This window comes from Echiichthys vipera, assembly GCF_963691815.1.
Source record: "Echiichthys vipera genome assembly, chromosome: 14".
In the NCBI taxonomy this organism is placed as follows: Eukaryota; Metazoa; Chordata; class Actinopteri; order Perciformes; family Trachinidae; genus Echiichthys; species Echiichthys vipera.
In genome coordinates, this window is record NC_139839.1 from 22,184,854 (window position 1) to 22,199,639 (window position 14,786).

The 14,786-nt window shown below is 43.3% G+C and overlaps 1 protein-coding gene across 1 annotated transcript; it reads left to right on the forward strand.

The window, feature by feature from the left end:
- The first annotated feature begins 380 nt into the window (after positions 1–380).
- Positions 381–13,909, forward strand: ywhag1 (3-monooxygenase/tryptophan 5-monooxygenase activation protein, gamma polypeptide 1). Its single transcript, XM_083926681.1, has 2 exons — positions 381–606; positions 13,185–13,909. The coding sequence occupies exons 1-2, from the start codon at positions 520–522 to the stop codon at positions 13,839–13,841; spliced, it is 744 nt and encodes a 247-aa protein (XP_083782807.1). The 5' UTR covers positions 381–519; the 3' UTR covers positions 13,842–13,909.
- The last annotated feature ends 877 nt before the right edge of the window (positions 13,910–14,786 follow it).

Genomic DNA, 14,786 nt, shown 5'->3' on the forward strand with positions numbered 1-14,786 from the left:
AGAAAAGTGTTAAAGACCCCTGTTCTAGTAGACTAGTGTATATTTCCATATTTCTAAAGTCAAAGCCGGGCCTTTGAAGCGCTCATGCCCAGAGCAGTTGGTAGTCAGGCGTACTGTACTGTACTTGGAAAGTATGAGAGAACAGTCCCTAACCCAATACCACCACAGTATATGTCACCGCTATATTAAAACGACCTCCTTTCCCTCGGATATGAGGAGTGTAAACCCTTCGTTGCCTGACTGTAGGGCAATAGGCTGTGCTGTCATTTTCTCTGACTGCCAGGGTCGTTACATCACTCGGTGAGGACACGCCTTTTTGGGTGGTGACACAACCGAGGCAGAGCGCTCGGAGGGGGAGGGGTGTCCCGTCGGCAGGCGCACAGACAGCAGGCAGCAGCTGCAGCGAGAAGGAGCCGGTACCGTTTTCTCTGCATTCAAACATTCATATTAGGACTTTTAGCTCCGAAACACACAGGACAGCAACGCACAAGACACACACACACACACACGACATCCAAAATGGTAGACCGCGAGCAACTGGTGCAGAAAGCCAGGCTGGCCGAGCAGGCAGAGAGGTATGATGATATGGCAGCTGCCATGAAATCGGTAAGTAGTCCTCCTCTGTAATGACCTTTTCTCTTGTGAATCATTTTTTTTTTTTTACAAGACACGTATAAATAGCTTAATCATTATGTATGTGTGTGATTGTGTGTGTGTGTGTGTGTGAGAGAGAAAAACGTGTAAGCCAGCAGTACGCAGACGGGGCTGTCTCTGTGTGAGAGCACATTTTGATTTAAGGGAAGCAGCCACCCAAACTTGGTGTATGAAAGTTAGGATTAAAGAACACTTTAGTGAGGGGGACATCACTGTGAGCAGGATACGCGGCTGCTAGGATGAGATTCGGGCGACATCATTTCGAACAGGACTGCAGGGCCCGTCATGTGTTCGCCTTATCCCCCGTTATCCGTGCACATCAGAGGCAAAAGTGAAACCGCTTCGATGTGATTCAGCTCAGTGGGAATCACTCGCTCGCAGTAAATCAGGGGGTTCTGTCGGCGGCGTGTTGCGGTGGATTGGGCTTGAAATGCGGACTGTTTGATCTTGGGGCGGTGCCTTTCATCGGGCTCCTTTAAAAAAAAAAAGACGGCTCGCTTGTTAAAGAACCGAGGGGAACAAAGCCGAACATGACACCGAGACGTGATTGAATCGTGTGTCTGACTCAAACGCGGGCTTGGTAGCGTAAGAGCATCGAAACGAGCCCGTGGAAAGATGCGCATAGTGGCGGAGCAGAGGGCGAGCTGGGTGGTACCACGGTGATGAGAGTGACATCGTAGGCTGCGCTCATGCCCGTGTTCCGGTTCGCGTGATGCTGTGAAAGAACGAGCCATCGATTCCGTGTGAAAAAACACTTTTTCTTTTTACCTCAGCTGGAGAAACTAGCGGACAGTGTCCCTCCTATCGGCACTCATTTGGCGCATTGTGATGAAGAGCAAATGTTGGCTGAAGGTTGATCGGATCGATATGCGCAGGAGCAGCGCACAAAATGCGAAGCGTCCACCGCGCACAGACGTGGGTGTCGGTGGACGGACAGCTTTCCAGAAAGCTCTGTACATGTCATATTGCAGCAAATGGTCGTCCTCGGTCCGCAAACTGTACCATGACGGGCTGCCTGTGTTAATCGATGCTGTGTAGCAACCGCATCCCTGCGTCCTCGACCTCTTCCATCAGGTTCCCACACAGAGGCGTGCCGCAGCATCTGCCAAGATGCAGCACAGGCCCACCCGTAGTGCACCATTTCACAGGCAGCGTTTTAGCACAGCTTCACAAAGGCAGCAGCTCTCTATATCACTAGTGTCTGGACAATAGGATCAGAGAATAAGGAACACATTGGCGGGGAAGTCCAGGAATGTGGTGCTGTGTGACCAGGCCCACTCTCCCTTATTTAAAAGAAAGTCTTATACCTTCATGTTGTGTATTTAGTTACTAATAGGGCCTTTTTAGTGATAGAATAGAATTAGAATCATTTCCAGTAGCCTTTACTGTCTATTTTGCTTTTCTATTTCTATTCTAGTGCTCATATCTCTATAAAATCCCTCTATAATGACCTGGAGGGCCACTGTCCTGCATGTTTTTTGGTTTGCTCTAACACACCTGAGTCTAACAACGATAAAAACTGTGACAAGCTTAAACTCCTTCATAACGAGCACGTCATTAGAATCGGGTGTGTTGGAGCAGAGAGAAACCTAAAACATGAAGGACAGAGGCCCCTCCAGGACAGAGGCCCCTCCAGGACAGGAATTGCCCACCCCTGTACTAGAATGACTTCATGTGTTGTACCTGTTAGATTTTATTAACAAGGCCAGTCGTACCGGCATGTGATAGTGCAGGGGCTGTGTTTGATAGTAGAGAAAGCAAGATTAGTAGCACTTTTTCTACATCAGCTTCCAACTCCAAGAGTCAACAAGTAAAGCTGTCAGCGTGTTTAAAGGCCATGCTGTGTGCCGCTCTCTAGGACCGGGCTGTAGTGGTACTGCCAGAGGGGGCCTGGCTCCACCCCTTCCCATTTATGCCGAGTCAGAGAGAGAGAGAGAGCTGCCCCACACCCAGCCAGTCTCTCTGCAGCACTGGGCAGCGGGGTGTGTCTGCTGCCTCGCCCATCATTTGAGGGGAATCCCTTGCCACTGCAGACATGGTAACCATCCCGGTGGCAACGGAACCAAATAGCCAGGATTACAGAACACGACACTGCACCCATCCTCTGGAGAAGTGTAACGCTACAGACTCTGGAACCAGGCCCAACTAAAATGAACGATATATGACGAGCTGCTGTATTTTCACCACTGGCTTTATAAGATTATAATAAAGTAGATAACAGGACAGCATGTCTCCCCATCAAGTTTATTTTTACAGTCATACGTAAGGGACATTTGATTTACTGAAGATCAGAGGAGTTATTCTCATTATCTGGGGCAGTCATTCATTATTCGGAGCCAGAGTATAGAGGTGGAAATGAAAGCAGTGTTTTAGTTTGTCATGTCATACCAACTGTAAATGAGAGACAGGTTCACTTCTTTATAGAATTCATCTGCATTTTTTGCATCCAACAAAAGTGTCCCAGCAGAGTCATTATTAGGCCTCCCATGTCTTTCCAAAGTAATTTTTAGGAGCTGTGTGTGACATCACAGGTTTGAGAGCAGCCTTAAATGATTGTCTAGGACAGCTAGCCAATCAGTGATCGGTAGGCTCCAGTTATTCTGTAAGCCTCGGACCAAGAATCAGAAAATTAAATTAGGATCTTTTTGATGAAGAAGCCAAGTACATTCAAGAAGAATATCGCTGAGAAATAATAGTATCATTTGGTAACCTGTACTTTCCAGTATAGCAGTACTCTGCACTGTGCCGCTGTATTATATAATAAGTATTATATTACAAAATGCTTGCTCTAACATGCAGTTGACCATTAAAGAGGAATTTGTTTTTAGAAGTCATTTTTTGAGAGCGATTGGAGATTGAATATTCATGTAAAATGATCTTGGTACTAAAACATGCATATGTAATGAAACTCTTACATCATAGTATCCACATGGGGCCTCCGCCCTTTGATATAGAAAAGATTCATTCTTAAAGGTTGACCTACAGTAATACACCTCAATCAATACTCTAGGTTGAATGTAAGAAATGTATTTAGAGTGTGTGTGATGTTTTTCACCAGCATCTCCTAAAAGACCATGCCTGTTTTAGCATGTTGTAGCTCATTCACGTCAAACTGTACTGATTTTATTTTCTTATGAAGAGGAACATTTATTGAGATGTTTGAATGTGCCTTTTTGTTGCTCATGGGCAGCCATTGCGTTACTGCCATTCCCATACAAAACAGAAACCTGTAGTTTTAACGATACTGATTAAATAAGATGTATTGAGATACACATACTCAATTTTATCAATTACCATTGTTATTGTGCTAGATATTTTAATAAAAATGATCTTGTTCAACTCCCAGAGCTTCTAAGAGGACACGTTATATTTAGAATTTCAATGAGTATCTATTATTATTATATTTTTCGCTCAGTTTACCTTGCAACTAGCAGTGATTCCTTGATAAGAGTAATAAAAAAATGAAAAACATACCATTTGGTGGGAAACCTTGATCCTTAATTCCCATGTGGAAAAAAAACAACAAAAAACCTCTATAAAGTTATTCTTTGAAGCCTTTGAAGCAGCAAAATCAAACCCTGACTGTTTGAAAGCCACACACTTACGCTCCTTTGGTACAAACCCAGGTATGATTTGCTTTATCGATCAGCTCAATAAAAATGACTGCTATCATAGTCACAAAGAATCCAATTTTTTTAAAGTAACTACACAACAGGGTTTAAGTTTCAGTTCATTCTCTCTCTCTATCTCTCCCCCTCTCCCTCTCTCTCTCTCTCTCTCTCTGTCTCTAAGTGACAGTATCTTAAAGGGGAGTTTAAGTATTTTTCAACCTGGACCCCACTTCCCCATTTATTTCTGTGTAAGAAACCCATGGCAACATTTTTTTGAAAGTGGTCCAGTATTGAGGGCGAGCGCAGCAGCCTGGCCGCTGCAAACCGAACTGCAATGTAATCGAAAGGGGCAACTCTGCAGCGTCAATATATGTCCACCAAAAGAGTTTGTTTTTGTCTCTGACAGTATCATACTGTTATTATAAGTGCCTGACTACATTATGGAAAGTCTCGTCTGAAATCTTGTGAGATGACTTGGTGGAATTTTAGAAGCACCGTCAGGGAATTTATAATCAAAAGATTTTTAATAAAAAACAATGGTTCATGTTTGCGCATGTCCAAACTGTGCCAACAAAACGTGGAGTTACACTTTGCGCAGACTAACTTCCCTGTTGGATAGGAGAGGCTGAAGCTATGGCTAGTTGTGCTACAAATGGATCCTAACACTTCGGATACACTGCACCTTGCAGACCATTGGGTCTGCAGTTTGACCGGGACATTACTGCCAGACAAAGAGGAGAAGACGCCCCAATAAAGCACATTTTCCTGAAGAAAAATGCTGTTTCAAGAATGGAGGCACTTGCTGCAGACAGAACAGAGGTAGGCTAATGCTATTAGCTTAAGTTCCTATGTTTACCTGAATCTGTGGCTACGCACAAAAGCATGGCAGAATAATGACACAGTTCTCCATCTTTCCACAATGTACTCAGACACATTTAATGGTGGCAAAAACAAATACTTTTGGTTAAGAGTGGTAACAGAGTTGCCCCTGACTACATTGCTGCTCTGCAACACTCGTGCAAAATGCTGGACCAAATTTTCAAAAAAGTTGTTGGCATGAGTCGCTTCCACAGAAATACATGGGGAAATAGGGTCCAGGTTGAAAAATACCAAAATTCCCCTTTAAAGTCCCCATTCTGTTCATGAAAAGTGGGCAGTGCCAAACTCACATTCGAACCTGGTGTGGATGGGTCAAGAAAGCTTTTTGGAAGACGCATATTGCACACACACACACACACACACACACACACACACACACACACACACACACACACACACACACACACACACACACACACACACACACACACACACACACACACACACACACACACTGACACAGAGAGCCAGGGCTTCCATCTCACTTAATGAACTGAATGCATTATTCTCTCATGGAAGTCCATTCAATGCATTAACAGATGAATTGTGCTGCAGCTGCTCCATACATTGGATGTATGTTTAATGTATTGACTTAATAGTCTTTTCTGCATTGGATGAAAAAAAATGGGAGACACAAATGTCTGTATGCCAGAATAGGTGTTTAGAATATGCTGTAAAAGCATGTTTATCTGTTCAAACACTGGGTTTCCCACACAAACATAATCACAGCTCTGTACCAGTGAGTGATCCTGCAGGTCCCACAGGACCCAACACAGATGTTGAGGGTGCAGGATATAATTGTGCAATTGCAATTGTCCTTGGACTTAACTATCCATGCTGTAAGTGCAGTAACAGTATGCCACCAAATATTAAATAAACCAAATACACTGAACATCTTCACTTCCATTCGGAAGCCTGAAACTAAAGCATCTGATTTGGCTGTTGCTATGGGAAACAACATGTTGGAAGACATAAAACAGGGACTCCATCCATAATATTTTTTTTAACCACTTTTACTTATTTCTGCTTGAAGAACAATCCACAGGCTACCTGTTTCTTGTTTCTTCTTCTCGACACATTGTTAATAGAAAAGTGCGAGAGTGATCTGTATCTCAGTAGGCGTAGGTGTGAGTGGGACGGTGCATCCCGTGGGAGATATCTTCAACTTCAAATATGAGTTATTGTCTCAAGATGTGCCGTGATGGAATCTTTTTATTTGACAGCTATGGTGAGCTTAATTTTAGACACTGATTGCTACAATCAGTGGGCTTAACTAGGAAATGGGGTTATAGCCCGAGAAAATGTCATCTCTGTCACCATTTCCTGTTTTCTAGTTCGTTCTCATTTTGGAGTTTTTTCCAGGGGGCATGGAAAGCATCAAACTTCTATGTCCTTATTTCTTAAGTATGAACACGCTCCTAAACCTCGATCCAATTATGAATGCAGCCAATGTCATCTCAGGACATTTCAGGATATCCCGAACAGAGTCTTGACTCAGTGGTGAGTCACAAAGGCACTACGAGGAACGCCCACCGTACCCACCTACACCACACTATAATCAGGTTCATTTCACTTACATGGATGTGAGTGATGTTCCCCACAGCAGCACTTTATTATGTTGTAGCGTCATTCAGTTGCTATGCTGTCTACTTTTCCTTTTGCTTAGTCACTGTCAACGAGTGCAGGGACATAAATGTCAGCAGCGTTTAAAGGCATCACATTGGCACATCTACCCCGACTCGCAGTTGTAATAAAGTTCAAAGGAAGGATGGCTAAAAAAGGAATATGTAGAGAGTATTCATCTTTTTTGGAAAGTGAAAACATCTTCTCAGTGTTGAAGTGTGAAAACAAGTACATACTGACGTCTGCTTTTGTTCACATTACTTTCAGATGTTCTCTCTTACAAAATCCCTACATTTATTTGACCAAATAACTCAAAAGTGTTATCCTCCACACCAAAATCTTTTCCTTGCTTATCTTAGTTATTTGCCTGTTACAGCCACACCATATTCTACCAGTTTCCACAGGCGACATGAGTTTAATCAGTTTCTGCCATTATCCAGTACCTACAGTTGTTGAATGATTGTAACTTAAGGTCGTCTTATATGGAGATACAATCAATCCTAAGTGTCGCATTCTTTCATTGACCACTGTAGTAACAAATACGTATGACACAATACTTTCCAAGTAAAACAAGCATGGTCAGGAAGGACTCTGAGGCAAATATGGACTCCATTCCACCATCTTAAAAGTGGGTTCTTAAGAATTGAAGTCTTCACCGAACCTCAGATCTGTGGATCTTTCTAACTGGCCAAAGAATCTGTTTTCCCCCCCCTATTTTAATTTTGTCTGTTATTGTGTTTATTGTGTTTCATCTTCTTAGTACTCGGATTGAAGAATATCTAATGTTTGTAGAAGAATTGTTAAAGTTGTTGCTTTATTGCTTTTGCACCGTGATGAGGGTTATTTGTTTGGGAATTCATGCCCCTGAATGAGTTTACAGGATTATTACAAACCTGGACAGTATGAAAAGAGTGATTTTGAGAAATTGGGGAAACTTAGGAGATGGAACAACCCTAAAAACACAAGGGTGAAACATCAGCCCTTGTCCCTGAGACAGTCTATGACCAAGTATTAGTAACGCAATTACTCAAGAATCTCGTCATTGTTACTAACACTACTAGTCAGTATACGCAATGAACCTGCGGTGCTTTCAAACTAATGAAAACGCAACACTATCATTTGTTTTCATTCACCTAATGGGACTTTATGGAATTGTACAGCAGGTAACCATATAAACAATGTAATTCAGTCAAAGCTGTCATTTTCTTTTGCTTACTTTTTTCAAATTTGATTCCTGCTCCTTAAATGTGAATATTTTCTGGTTTCTTTCCTCCTCTATGACAGTAAACTAAAGATCTTTCAGTTGTGGACAAAACAAGAAATTTGAGGACACCGATTGGCGTTTTTTCACTATTTTCTTACATTTTATAGAGCCAACAACTAATCTATAAAACAACACAACAATAATCAACAGATTCATTGACAATGAAAATAATTGTTAGTTGCAGCCCTAAAGTGAACTGGGAGGTGCTGTTTTAACCCTCATCTGACCTATAAGGCAGAACATGTCATCCTTTGAAAACAGCAGCGTAGCTGGAAACAAATGTGGGCTGAACATGACAGTTTTGTGCGGTACACCCATTACTTAATGACTAATATTGGACATGAAATAGGGCTCAATTTTTGTGTTTGACCATCTCTCTATACCAGTCCAGTAGCCTAATTTGGTCTGCACATCTCCCTCACTGCTTTTGAGTGATCAGCCCTTAACGTGTCTTATTATTGTATACACACATCAGCTGTAATCCAAGAAAAACTACTGTCATATGTGGTAGCGTAGCAACAAAGGACTACTTGAAGCTCCCTCTTCACCACCATTACTAACATGCACACATTGCATCCCCCTTTTCTTTGCACCGAGGCTCCAGCCCTATTCACACCACCAGTGACGTCAGGTAGTCCACAGTGCCTTTGTGCTCTGATGCCTGAGAGAGCGTCGGCGGGGGTGTTGTCACATCAGGTTAGGGGAGCCCGGGGAGTGAGAGTGAACGGGCAAGGAAAAGACAGAAGGGAAGCGTGAAACAGGAAGAAAAATAGGGAGCTTTGGGACAGTGGGAAGACATCATGTGAACTGTAATCCATTAAATGGAAATGTAAGGCCCAACAGATTCTCTTGCTCTCCTATAGGCATGCAGCTCTGACAGTGTCTCTCTTGTGGATATTAATGGTCATGCAGAGAGCTGTCAAAGAGAAAGTTATTGATTGTCCTGCCTGGCCTTTGTTTGTATTAACACTCAGTTGTTTGGAAGTTTGACTGCCTTGTGCAAGGATGAGTCACGAGAGAGCAGGCGCGATTGATGAGCTTTATGGGTAGACAGAGCTCTATTGTCATCCCCACACCACAGCTTCCGTCAGGGCTTTCTGCTCACCCTGCAGCCTTCTGAAACAAAGGCATCCATGTTTTTACAGACGTGTTGTTAAGGCCTTGTTTATCTGACCTCTCTGTTGCTCCAGTACTGACCTACTCTGCTGGCTGAATTTGCTTTAGGTCAGATACTCGTTTACGCTAATTGTAATTTAATGGGCTGTGGTATAGACCAGTATAGAGCTGAAGCTGTGCTTCAGCAATGACTAATGGAGGGCGGGTGGCTTTATCCCATGCTTGTAAGTGGGACTGTTACGCAGCAGATGCAATACTATTGTTTGCCTGTCTTCATACTCTTCCAGTACAGAGGCCATTTTATTTATCACTCACTCATCTTCAACCGCTTATCCGGGGTCGCGTCGCGGGGGCAGCAGCTCCAGCAGGGGACCCCAAACTTCCCTTTCCACATTAACCATCTCTAACTGGGGGATCCCGAGGCTTCCCAGGCCAGTGTGGAGATATAATCTCTCCACCTAGTCCTGGGTCTTCCCTGAGGCCTCCTCCCAGCTAGATGTGCCTGGAACACCTCCCTAGGGAGGCGCCCAGGGGGTATCCTTACTAGATCCTCGAACCACCTCAACTAGCTCCTTTCAACGCAAGGAGCAGCGGCACTACTCCGAGTTCCTTACGGATGGCTGAACTTCTCATCCTATCTCTAAGGGAGACTCCAACCATTTTATTTGTCAGTTGTAAATTTTTACAACGTCTTGTGTAGAACCACTCCTTCTTGAACAAGTACACAAGTCAACACTACCGCTAGTGGCCCGCTAGACTAGAGACTCTACTGTGCATTAGAATGCAAAGTAAGTAACGCAAAGAATGATGGTTTGGTTCATGGGATATTTAAGTTAGAAGTGATGATTCCTGTCGGGAACATGACACTGGCCACTAGATATCTTTTGGACCAAGTTGATGACACCAGTTGATGACACCAGAGGTAAAAGGTCATGCAATGCAGGAAGCAGGTAGAGATACTGTAGGATGTTGGTAGTTTTTTAAATATATATCATGGTAATCTGACTTTTAAGATTTTGAGACATGTCCATACCGTATTTTGGTGTAGTATTGGCGTTACAACAAATCTCAGAATCTGTAGGGTTCATCCCCCAGTGACCATGACTTGTGAGTGTAAAGCCATGCTAGCTGCTCTGTGCGGTTGTAATTTGGCACAATGATGTTAACATTCTCACAGTGCCTGTTTAGTGATGCCAGACTTTGGGGCAGTGGACTGTGGGTCCAGAAGATCCCCCTCTCCTCAAACCTCTCCCCTTTTCACTGACAGAACGTTGTATCTAAAGAAAAGAGATTGTTGAAAGATTGACATTGTTTTGTTTTTATTTTTTACCATGGTATTGATTTGATAAGAATAAGAATATCACTGGTAATGGTATCAACTACTACATTTCTGGTATTGAGAAATCCCCAGTGGCAAAGCTAACATTTTGATGTTTAGCAGGTAATGGCATCATCAACTCAAATCGTAGGGTAATCCATTAAGTAGATGGCAAGATACTTCACAAGTGTCAACCTCATGGTGTCAACAGAGGAAAATCCAGAATCACCAAGCTCAATAGGATTTATCCTCTGTGGGACAGTGAATGTCTTTGCAAATTATTTTAAACTGAGGAGGACCTGATGGAGGTAAGGAAAGACCATGGAAATGGAAATGGCTCATCATCTGGGCAGCACAAATGTACAGCAGACAGCCGGCATCCTCAGGTCCTGCATGCCACTAGCAACGTTGAAGCATGATTGAACTGGAAAGGTTGCTGGTGGTTTTGGAGTCCTCCCATGTTTCATGTGCTGACAGCTTTTGAATCATGTGTGTCCTGTATTGAGCCATGAAAAGGACATTGCTAGGGAAGACTGCCAGTGTTAAGAGTTGGCTGAAAGGAGTGCGATGAAATGTCTTGTTTGCACTTACCCACACCCACAGTGCTGCAGCGTTCTCCATACCATCAGCCATGTCAGCATCCTTGCCATTAGCAGCTTGTGGCCAGCGTCTCCAGCAGAGACAGTATGGCTCTCACAAACAAAGCAGATTTTCAGTCGCCATGGAAACAGGAGATTGCATCACTGATTGCTCTTTGCCCTCCACTCCCTCCCTTTTACTGTAATCCCATTAAAAAAAGGATGGTCGGCTCTGTTGAATTAAACTGTTGTTTTGATCGCTACTTCATTTATCCCCAAGTGTAGAACATGGGTGTAAATGTATATACAGTAAGGAACGGTGAGAGTGAGTTCATCAGATGAACACATGATTAGTCATATGTTTGTATTAATAGACAGTCGTAACAACTGGATCAGGGATTAGCACCTACTGTGTGTTATTGGAGTCTAACCAAAGCAGAGTGACACAGCTGTTAGCTCATTGTGACTGTAATGCACCTCAAAGGTCACAGGTTTAAACTTTCCTGTCCTTGAGCAACACACTGAGGCTTTGCCGTGTGTCGAGGATGCTGCACTGGGGAACATTTGTGAATACAGTGATAGTAAAAAGTTCCAAAAGTGCACTGTGGCAGCGTGCGACCCCACATGGATGGTTAGGAGAAGACACAGTATATACGCAAACAGATTTACCTGAAAAGTAACAACAGAATAAGAAAAGGCGCTATCATGGCTCTATTCCTGACAATGTCAGTGTGTTAATCGGTCCACCACTTTTGTCCAGGAAGAAATACTTATTGGACGGGTTGCTATGAAGTTATCATGTTCCCCAGAAGGGGAATCCTTATAACTTGGGTAATGCCCTGACCTTCGATCTAGCACCACCAGCAGGTCATAGTTTTCACTTGTGAAATATTTCAATATCAACTGGATGGATTAACACAGAATTTTGTACAGACATTTGTGGTTCCCAGATGCTGTGTCCTAATGACTGTGATGGTTTTCTGACTGCTCTAGCACCACCATGAGGATAACATTTGTGTGTTTTAGTGAAATGTCTCTACAGCAATTGGATGGATTGCCAGCACATTTGCTAGACTTTGGAGATCCCTTAAGTTATTATTAGCGCTATCATCTAATCAAAGTTTTAGTAAGTCCAATACTTTGGTTTATGACCAACTACCTAACATTCCCATCAGCCACAGCTCAGTCTTTGTGCTAACTGCTAATGTTAGTATGATAACATGCTAAACAAGATGGTGAACATGGTAAACACAATGCTTTCTAAACATGAACATTTTAGCATTTAGAATTTAGCATCATTGTTAACATACTAGCATTTCTGTGTCTATGTACTTTTTTATCCTTAAAAGGGAATCATTTATTTTCAGTGCTTATATCAGTTTATAAATGCAGAATAAATGTATCAGTATTACCAACACCAAGAAAGCTATAGATTTTCAGCAAAAACTGCTTGTTAATTAAGCCAGCTTTAATATTCTATTTAAATATTTAAGAAATATCAGCAAATCCCCTCAGTTTTATACCCAGAATGTAGTTTTATGTTGACCGATATATATTGTTCAGTAAGGGCACTGTGAAGAGCTGTTCCACGTGATCGGCCGGGGCCCCCTGTTTTTTTCTATTCATGGAACTGAATTCTGTGCTGAAAAAGAAAGTAACAACAGGCTTTATATGCAGAAAAGGTCTGTAAAGATGCCTCTGCTGCACAGTCCCAGTGGGGTATAAAGGATTAAATCCTACAGCCAGACACAGGCCTGTCAAAACAAAACAAAACCAGCTTTCAGAGCTTTAGACAGCCAATCAGGAGTCACTTCAGAGGATGATGTCAGTGAGCTTGAGGCGTGGTTTACCCTGCAGTGACTGTTGCCTTCGGTGTAACAGTTTGTCTGGAGGCAACTGTGTTTTCAGAATTGTAGCTTTGTATTTCTTTAAGATTGTGATTGCCGTAGTACACAAGAATTAAATTGTTTTTTGTGTTGATAGTCATACTTTGAGGCATGTTACAGGTTATGACTGTCCCACTGTCAGCAGTTGAATGTCATTGAGCTATATCTTCAGATATCCGACAGAAATAAGACAGCTGAGATAACAGAAAGACATGCTAAAGCCTGCATATTTTTCTTTCTTCTTTGTTTCTTCAGGTCACAGAACTGAATGAAGCGCTATCCAACGAGGAGAGGAACCTGCTCTCCGTGGCCTACAAGAACGTGGTTGGAGCGAGGCGTTCGTCCTGGCGTGTCATCTCCAGCATTGAGCAGAAGACGTCGGCCGACGGTAACGAGAAGAAGATCGAGATGGTGCGGGCCTACCGGGAAAAGATCGAGAAGGAGCTGGAGGCCGTCTGCCAGGACGTGCTCAACCTCCTCGACAACTTCCTGATCAAGAACTGCAACGAAACGCAGCACGAGAGCAAAGTCTTCTACCTGAAGATGAAGGGCGACTACTACCGCTACCTTGCCGAGGTGGCTACGGGGGAGAAGAGAGCCGCAGTAGTGGAGTCCTCTGAGAAGTCCTACAGCGAGGCCCACGAGATCAGCAAGGAGCACATGCAGCCCACCCATCCCATCCGCCTGGGCCTGGCTCTCAACTACTCCGTCTTCTACTACGAGATCCAGAACGCCCCAGAGCAGGCGTGCCACCTGGCCAAGACCGCCTTCGATGACGCCATCGCTGAGCTGGACACCCTGAACGAGGACTCCTACAAAGACTCCACTCTGATCATGCAGCTGCTACGAGACAACTTGACGCTGTGGACGAGCGACCAGCAGGACGACGAGGGAGGAGAGGGCAACAATTAAAGAGTCCGAAACCTCATTCTGCCAAAACAACACAACACGCGCGCTCACAAATGATGACAAAATAATAATACTAGTTAAAAAAGTTCTTAGAAATAAAAAAAAGGGGAGGGGGGGCGGGGTGGTGGAACATCGGCGACCAATTTAGCCGATGGTACTAACGTGGCTGCTGTTCTTTATTTTTCAACAAATTAAAAGTGAAAAAAAAATGGAGGAGAGAGGGAAGACAATTTTAGTTTGAAAAATAACCTACGATTTAAAAAAATAAATAAAAGAATGAAACCCCCTCCTTGGTAGCCTCTGCAGCATTTGCCAAAATACCACTTTAGAAGCAGGAGGTACGTCATTCATCACAGTGCGACTATTGGGTAATGATGCCTTCACACCGGCAGAGACTGGTCTTATCGCGCAAATGAAGCTGAGCGGTCTTATTGTATTTGGTGAGGGGAGGAGCATTCAGAGATTGAGTTCCGATGCTTGAGCAACCATAAAATTAGAGTGACCTTGAATGTCATGGCCTTGCTCAGCGAGAGAGAAAGACGAGGGAGAGAGGGAGTGAGTGAGAGAGCAGACAGAGAGGGAGACAGGTTACAGAGATGAAGGCGAACTTCATCGCCGAACTGCAAACGTACCGGCATCTTTAGTTACACCACACTATGATGGTTGGGTGAAAAGCAGGTTGTCTCTGTTATTGAAGATAACATAAAATGTTTTTGTTTGCTTTGTGTCAGGTATGTGTCCAGCTCGGTCAAACAGTCATACTGTAACTAAAAATACAAATTCATAAAGTAAACTTAGTGCAGCTTGTCCCTCTCATGTGCTGATGTGCTTTATTAAATAAATTAACTGTTTTTGGACACCTAATTCTTATTGTCAGTATTGTCGTTACTATAACAACTTCTATTGGCTCCTTGTTGGAAACTATTAGAGTCACAGAAATCCAGATAG